Below are 7,942 nucleotides of genomic sequence, written 5' to 3'. Positions count from 1 at the left end.
ACAAATCACTCCCTTTTCCTATTTGCTTTAGATGGAACGACTCACTTAAGGATAGGAAGGATATGAGGGCCTTTAAATATTAACACCTACACATATTTAAAGGCCTCAATGAGGTATAATAGAAACATCTGTTTGTTCTCACACTAACTAAATAAGAATATTATATTCATTAATATAATATATTTTTTTCTACAGTGTGTCTGGATGAATTTTGACAAGTCACTTAAAGGTTCATAAAAACGTTATATAATCACTCTATGAACTACTCAACTTTTCATGATGAAATACAGAAAATAATAGAAAAATCTTACAGTCACTAATTTAAATCTCTTATTTAGGATTTCCCTGTCATACAGTTTGCACATACAGTAGTACAAATCATTCATTGCTTTGATGTGAGACATTCAGCCACTTATACCTTTTTAAATGAATAATTGGATAAGTAATAATTGGTTTTCCTGATGCATTCCCCAATCACAGCAAAACGTAATATCTTTGTGTGTGTGTCTCAGTCGTGTTTGATTTGTTTTTGAGCAAACCAGTTTACTGTACAATATATCCAAATAAAAACAAAACTTTTCCTGTGTTGTAGGATTATTCAGAATTATTATGTTGAAAGTTTCTAATGAATGTCAAATTAAATAGGAAACATTTGTGCTAATCTTTAGCATGAAAATAGCAGTTTATTGAATAGACATAAAAACAGAAATTACATTGCAGTTAAAAAATTGAGTTTGCATTTTACCATTGTGATTAGACTAAGATAAAGGAACGTGATTCTATCCACTTACGCAAGTACAGTACTACACTTTCAAGCAAAACCAATTGATAATTTTTCATTGAGAACAGTAAAGAAAAATGAACAATACCAAGGTTTGAAAATCAGTCAGTGATTCTATCAGAAGAATGCAGAATTCCCTGACAGACGAACTTGTATATTAATTTCTTCACATTGAAAGTTCCAAATATCAAAATATACTGACTATCCGGTCTGTTTGTTACACCACCTAATAATATCTATTGTACCAAACAGAGTAACCAGGAGTCTATAGTTGTACTAGTTTCATGTTTCAAAATGTAATGCTTAAAATATACATTTGTCTTATAGTAAACACAGTACTTTTTGCATTACCCTATATGTGCAAGCATTGGTTTAATGTGATAGTTGTTTTTTTGAAAAGCATTGGAACCTGTAGAAGCCGTTAACATGAAGGGAAATCTATTAATTAGCGAATTCCATTTTAGCAGGACTGTCCATGTCCTGAGCCATGTTTTCCTTGGGAAACACTGCCAGTGCTACATCTGCTCTTGTGGTGGTGTCCACTTCCACCATAGTGTGATGCTCCAGTACTAGAGTGAAGCACAGCTGTAAAGACAGAATCAATTTATAGGGATGAAACATTTTAAAGGAAGAATTACCTAAGTATGATTTAGCCCTAACATCTGAGCTAATATTTAACATGTATATTAATATCAATAAATTGAAGTGTTCTGTCCTTCTTTTTCTTCCCAATAAGCAATTGTAGGCATTTATATTAAAAAAATAGGAAGGAAAATAGGATGTACTGTACAGTATTAACTTTTTAGTGTAAGGTGTTTCTTTTGTATTCCTTTTAACTCCATTCAGTCTGGGTTGGTGTAATCTTCCCAGGCATGCAGATCTGTGTCCGAAAATGATTAATTAGTTTTGTATATTTGATTAAATACTCTTACATTTGTAGACGTACTTCCAAAGAGCTTGAAAGAAAGAGTCAATAACTGAAAATGTTAGTGTACATAATAGTATGTAGGAAATTAAATCTTAATGTCAGCTTAATATTTGTTCAAGGACAGGAGATTAATAAAAGACAAAAGAGTTTAAATCGTGAAAAAAATAATAATATAGATAACTAGACATCTTCCAGCAAAGTGGTTCCACTAGCAGATACCGTAACACCTCTATTCTTGTTATGCCTGTGATACTTTAGTCCTTTCTTGGTTTCAGTTTTAAATAGTTGGATTAGTATAAAAACACAAAAATGAATCACTCCTTTACTTACAGATGCTAACAGGACCTTCTCCACCCAGCCTGAAATAAAGATAGAACATTTTTTTAAAGTTGGTTTAGAATTTCAAAGTCACGTCTACACATATATCACAGCATTATTTATAACATGTATGTTCGCTTCCTTCAATGTTTTGTGTACCTTGTACATAATGACATTGAAGTCACTGGTGAGCTGGATGCACTCTTTGTTTATTTAGTATATTTTTTTCTATAATTATTCCGATAGAAAGACATATACAGGCATACCCCACATTAACGTACACAATGGGTCCAGAGCATGTATGTAAAGTGAAAATGTACTTAAAGTGAAGCACTACCTTTTTCCACTTATCGATGCATGTACTGTACTGCAATCGTTAAATACGTGCATAACTGATGTAAATAACGCATGTGTACCAGGTTCTATAGTCTCCCCGCTTGCGCACAGCTTCGGTACAGGTAGGGAGCCGGTATTGCTGTTCAGGACGTGCTGACAGGTGCATGCGCGAGCTGCCGTTTGCCTATTGGGCGATTATGTACTTACTCATGAGTGTACTTAAAGTGAATGTCCTTAAACCGGGGTATGCCTGTATACATTGACAGTGTGTCTACATGCTGCAGAATCTTCACTCACCTGCTCTCCTCTCCCTCCAGCAGTTTCCTGTAGGTGGCGATCTCAATATCCAGAGCCAGCTTCACATTCATCAGCTCCTGGTATTCACGCAGCTGGCGAGCCATGTCCTGCTTAGCTTTCTGCAGAGCATCCTCCAGCTCAGTCAGTTTACACTTGGCATCTCTGACAGCCATCTCCCCACGTTCCTCAGCCTCAGATATGGCACCTTCTAGTCTAGCGCGCTGGTAAAACACAAAGTAAATAAAAGATTCTTTCTTACACTATACATTAATAAATGTAACATTGTGCTAGGATTTTCACTATTTCCCATAGTTAGCAAAAGGACAAACAGACAAATTCTCTTATAATACTTCCATTCTTCATTACAGACAGAGTAAATATGTACTGTAATATATACTTTACAGTTAATGCTAACTGTTATATATTAAGGAAGTTATAATTTTTGTTAATCTAGTAAGAATACATATTACACATGTATTAATTTTACCTGATCTTTCACACTCTCTATTTCTCCCTTAAGTCTCTGAATCAGACGGTTGAGCTCAGCAATCTCCTGTTTAGTGTTGCGCAGATTATCCCCATAACTGCCTGCTGTGGAGCGCAGCTCCTCGTACTGAAGAGAAAAATCATGTGAGAGAAGATTGAAGCATTGGTGTGAAGCATCTAATTGTATCTAAAACCAAATAGCTTGATGATCTTATATTTACACAATTATGGAGGATTCATAAGTGTGACAATATACAGTATTACAATTAGTATAATGTGGATATTATATTTCAGTAGAGTACTATATAGCATGTCTATGTTATATATACGGGAAACTTCAGATAAGACAGTTTGAATCTGCTTTTAATAGACTCACCCTTGATTGGTACATGGCCTCTGCTTCAGCTCTGCTCCTGTTAGCAACGTCCTCATATTGAGATCTGACCTCAGCAATGATACCGTCCAGATCCAGGTCTCGGCTGTTATCCATGGAAACAAGGACTGATGTATCTGAGATCTGAGCTTGAAGCTGAGATATTTCCTGTAAAGTAGAGAAAACAGTGATATATGTGCTGATGACATACAGATACCGTATGAAAAATGTACCTTCATTTTGAAAGATAGATTTTCAAACACATAATTGTTCGACTGTCATTTGTTCCCCAAATCTGTACAAGAAATTTAATAGATAAAATTGCAAAAAAAAAATGTCTACATGTTGTAGCTGTTAGAAATTAAGTTCTAATCTTATAAAGAAATGTGAGTATCCATTTCATAGTATGTGGTATAAAATCATTATTTCTTATTTTAGGAAAGTGGTACCAGGTCTGTTGTTAAACAAACTAAAGAATAAGACGATTAAGGAGCTCCATATTCATACCGCATCAAACAGAGCGCGCAGGAAGTTGATCTCATCAGACAGGGAGTCCGCCCTTGCTTGTAATTCAGCTTTGCTCATGAAAGCAGCATCAACTTCCTACAGGGAAGATACAAATAGATAAGTATATTCATTCAATGTTAGGTCTTATAATGCAATGCTTCTGAAATTAAAGCAGCATTTCGTTCAAAATCTTAATAATAAACAAATGAGTTCTATAGTATTAGATAATTCCAAATTTTTGACCCTCTTTTAATGCCATTTTTAGTCCCTATTAATGCATTAAACTTCCTTGGGTTGCTATAGCAAACATTTTGGAAACCACACATCTTTCTCTTTTGAAATAGGCAGTCATTCTGCGTGTCCATCAGTCAGATCTTTACCGATCGATCATGGGAGAATGGATCAATTGGCAGCTTACATAATTGCCTTTCCAAAAATCTAAGGCTCCTGCATCATTTAAAAAAAAAAAAAGAAAGAAAAAACAGGCAAGAGGAAATGATGCTTTAAAGTTCTGAAATAATTATATTACAGATCCAAAGTTATATTTTGACCTCTATATAAAAAAAGACAATCATTTGCTCAGTTAATGACTTGACACTTACCCTCTTAAGCCCAACAAATTCATTCTCTGCAGCTGTGCGTCGGTTGACTTCCTCTTCATATCTGTTGTGTAAGAAAGTTTTATGAAGTGGTGTGATTGTAGGTTATTATATGGTTTTGATGGTATTTTGCAGTGTTTAGAGAATCAACATGTCACCCGATTTACATACTTTCTTCTGAATTCTTCTACTGCTTCCTCCATATTCCTCCTTTCTGCATCCAGACGCGCTCTTTCACATCCCAGATTCTCCAGCTGTCTCCTGAGACTGCTAATGTAGGCTTCAAAGAGAGGTTCAATTTGAGATCTAGCAGTTTTTTGGTCTTGTAAAAAAGCCCACTTGGTCTCAAGCATTTTATTCTGTTGCTCTAAGAATCGCACCTAAGACAAATAAAAAAGTTAAATAAATAAACCATTGTTAAAATTGATACAAGGGTTTGCAATACCCAGTTTTTTAAAATAAAATGTTGTCACGTTGTACTTTTCCCTTCACAGTAAAAAGAGAGGAAACTGGAGTTGCATCTTAAAGAAATATGGAGTGCTCTTTTTGTATGTCCATAGGAAATGATGATGCCAAGAGACCGTTTAAATTATTTGTAATGTTATGAATAATTGTATATGGCACAATAATATACAGGCATACCCCGCTTTAAGGACACTCACTTTAAGTACACTCGTGAGTAAGTACATATCGCCCAATAGTCAAACGGCAGCTCACGCATGCGCCTGTCAGAACGTCCTGAACAGCAAAGTTGAACTCCCTACCTGCACCGAAGCTGTGCACAAGCGGGGAGACTATAGAGCCTGTTACAAATGTGTTATTTACATCAGTTATGCATGTATATGATGATTGCAGTACAGTACATGCATAAGTGGAAAAAAGGGAGTGTTTCACTTTAAGTACATTTTCACTTTGCATACATGCTCCGGTCCCATTGCGTACGTTAATGCGGGGTATACCTGTATGCTGTGTGTATATATATATACAGTGCTACTGTATATAAAAAAAGCAATTCAATATAAAGTGCATTTTTATAACACAATAAGTGCAACTAAACTTATGCAATAGGAAAGGGAATCTCTGTCATAGAGAACTTACAATCTAAGTAATATTTTAACTTTTTAAGTTTAGATAGTGTAAACAAATGTAAAGCTGTTAGACCAAAAATATATTTTCTATGCCATGTTTATTTGGTGATCGTTTTCCACATCTTGTTTGATGCAGGTTATTCAAGCCAGGGCATGGCATAGCCTCTTTTCCAGGATATAGGATGCTCAGCATGGTTACCTTACCTTGTCAATGAAGGAGGCAAACTGATTATTGAGACCCTTGATTTGATTCTTCTCATCTGTCCTCATTCTCTGGATGTTTGGGTCAATTTCCAAATTGAGTGGGGCCAGGAGACTTTGGTTCACAGTAACATTAGTGATGCCTGCAGAGCAAGATGATCCCCCAAATCCATAGCCAGATCCACTGAAACCATGTCCACTACCATATCCTCCATATCCATGTCCACTTCCCACTGGTCGGCAACTTCCAACTGAGATCTTATGCCCCCCTGATCCATGACTATAGACACTTTTGCTTGCAAAACAAGCTTGTGCTTTGTGACCCATAGATACTTTTTTTGAAGTGAATGGGCTCCCACTGTGTTTGCTGAAAGATGATAAACAAGCTGAGGAGGAGCTGAAATTCTTGTGCCCAGAGCCAGAGCTGCTATGTGTGGATTGATGAGATTGGTGAGACATGTTGCTTCTTCAAGAATCAGAAGGACAATGCGGTATTGGAGCTTACTGTGGTGTGAGCCTTAAGAAAGTCCTGCTGTGTTCCTTGCAGAGACTTACCCCTTTTATATTCATATTTAATGGTGTTGGCTACTTTGAAGTATATTAAGAGCCTATAATTGCCTCTTTAAAGCTTCAATTGCTAACATTATTACATCTCAATTCTCCTAGTTTAGTAGAAAATAAAGTATATAGTCCCTTGGTTGAGCTTGTTCAACGCTGGTGAGCAGTGTTGTAATATCTGCTTATTTTGTATTGAGTCAGATATATGATTATTGCTAGCCGCCTTTTTTGTCTGTTGTGATAGCATCTCTGTGATTCATTCTGTATGGTCTGGCATTATGCGTCTATTTTGATGACATACAGTATTGGGATCCCATGTTTTTAAATTCTCCACTTTGTATTGTAGTTGGTCTTTGTTGGGTTTGATATTCAGCTCTTGTTTTTTTTTATATAGCGTGATGCTAACTTTTTGTGTAGCTGCTATGATCATGTCATCCCCAATGATGTCGACTTTCTCATTATCTCCAAAGCTGTCATGTTTTTTTCTTTGAAATTTGTCTCTTGCAGATATTTTTGCAAATGGGAACTTGTGGAATTTGTTCAGACCACCATTGTGTTGGAAGTTTTGTCCAGTTTTATCTGCCAATAACCATCTTTTTCATCAAGTATTGTAAATAGCTTCTGTCTCACCAGCAGGGCCACTGACAGGGGGAGTGCAGGGACATCTGTACAGGGACAGGCAGGGAAGGGGGGCCCACCTCAGAAGTCTGAACCCAGACGTTAGTCCCAACTATTCTTTTTAATCTGCATGGGATGGCCCACCTCTTGGTAGACATGAAAGGGCTCTGCACACCCCTCTCCACAGGCAGGGATTGGGGTGAAGAGAGAGAGAGAGAAGGATAAAATATGAGAGAAACACATTGGGATTGTGAGAGAGGAGGAGGGAGTGTGAAAGATAGGGGGAATGTGAGAGGGGGAGAATGTAAGAGAAGGCAGATGGTGTGTGTGAGAGAGAGAGTGTGAGAAAAAGCTTGTGTGTATGAGAAGGTTAAATGTGTAAGAGAGGGGGAAGTGTGAAAGAGAGCGCAGTGAAAGAGAGAGGGGGAGCGTGAGAAGGAGGGTGAGAGGGGGTATAATGTGATGTGAAAGTGTGAGAGTGGGGTAAAGTTTCAGAGAGGGAGGTGTTATGGAGGGGGGGAGAGTGAGAGAGAGGGGGAGTGGTAGGGAGAGGGTCATTTAGAAAGCCAGATGAGTGTAAAAGGAGAGAGAGAGAGAGAGAGAGAGAGAGAGAGAGAGAGAGAGAGTGACACTGGGAGTATGTGGAAGAGATGGGTTTAATAATGGGAGAGGAGAGTTAGTATAAGAGTGGAAAGTTAGCTAGAAAAGGGGAGAGTATGATAGCAAAAGAGGGAGTGTGAGAGTGAGGGGAGGTGTGAGAAGGAGAGTGAGAGGGTAATAGTTTTAGAAGGGGAAGAGAGAAGAGGAGAGTATTAAAAAGAAAGTTTGTGTGAGAGAGAGAGAGAGAGAGGG

General features: G+C 37.3%; 1 protein-coding gene across 1 annotated transcript; it reads right to left on the bottom strand.

Moving 5' to 3' along the window:
• Positions 1 to 663: 663 nt before the first annotated feature.
• Positions 664 to 6,441, bottom strand: LOC142490077 (keratin, type II cytoskeletal cochleal-like). The gene is made up of 9 exons (XM_075591870.1): positions 5,918 to 6,441; positions 4,797 to 5,005; positions 4,629 to 4,689; positions 4,027 to 4,122; positions 3,523 to 3,687; positions 3,148 to 3,273; positions 2,661 to 2,881; positions 2,040 to 2,068; positions 664 to 1,366 (listed from the first exon to the last, which is right to left on the bottom strand). The coding sequence occupies exons 1-9, from the start codon at positions 6,371 to 6,373 to the stop codon at positions 1,242 to 1,244; spliced, it is 1,488 nt and encodes a 495-aa protein (XP_075447985.1). The 5' UTR covers positions 6,374 to 6,441; the 3' UTR covers positions 664 to 1,241.
• Between the last annotated feature and the right edge of the window lie 1,501 nt (positions 6,442 to 7,942).

This window comes from Ascaphus truei, chromosome 3, assembly GCF_040206685.1.
Source record: "Ascaphus truei isolate aAscTru1 chromosome 3, aAscTru1.hap1, whole genome shotgun sequence".
Taxonomy (NCBI): domain Eukaryota; kingdom Metazoa; phylum Chordata; class Amphibia; order Anura; family Ascaphidae; genus Ascaphus; species Ascaphus truei.
The sequence above is the reverse complement of the archived record's forward strand: the minus strand, read 5'-3'. Positions and strand labels throughout refer to the sequence as shown.

What these genes read in the sequence shown, in the direction of transcription:
- LOC142490077 (XM_075591870.1), bottom strand. Translation starts at nt 6,373, where the DNA reads ATGTCTCACCAATCTCATCAATCCACACATAGCAGCTCTGGCTCTGGG. An exon ending in AATTTGTTGGGCTTAAGAGG is followed by an intron (nt 4,123 to 4,628) that starts GTAAGTGTCAAG and finishes TCTTCCCTGTAG; the next exon opens with GAAGTTGATGCTGCTTTCAT. An exon ending in TGCGCGCTCTGTTTGATGCG is followed by an intron (nt 3,688 to 4,026) that starts GTATGAATATGG and finishes TCTACTTTACAG; the next exon opens with GAAATATCTCAGCTTCAAGC.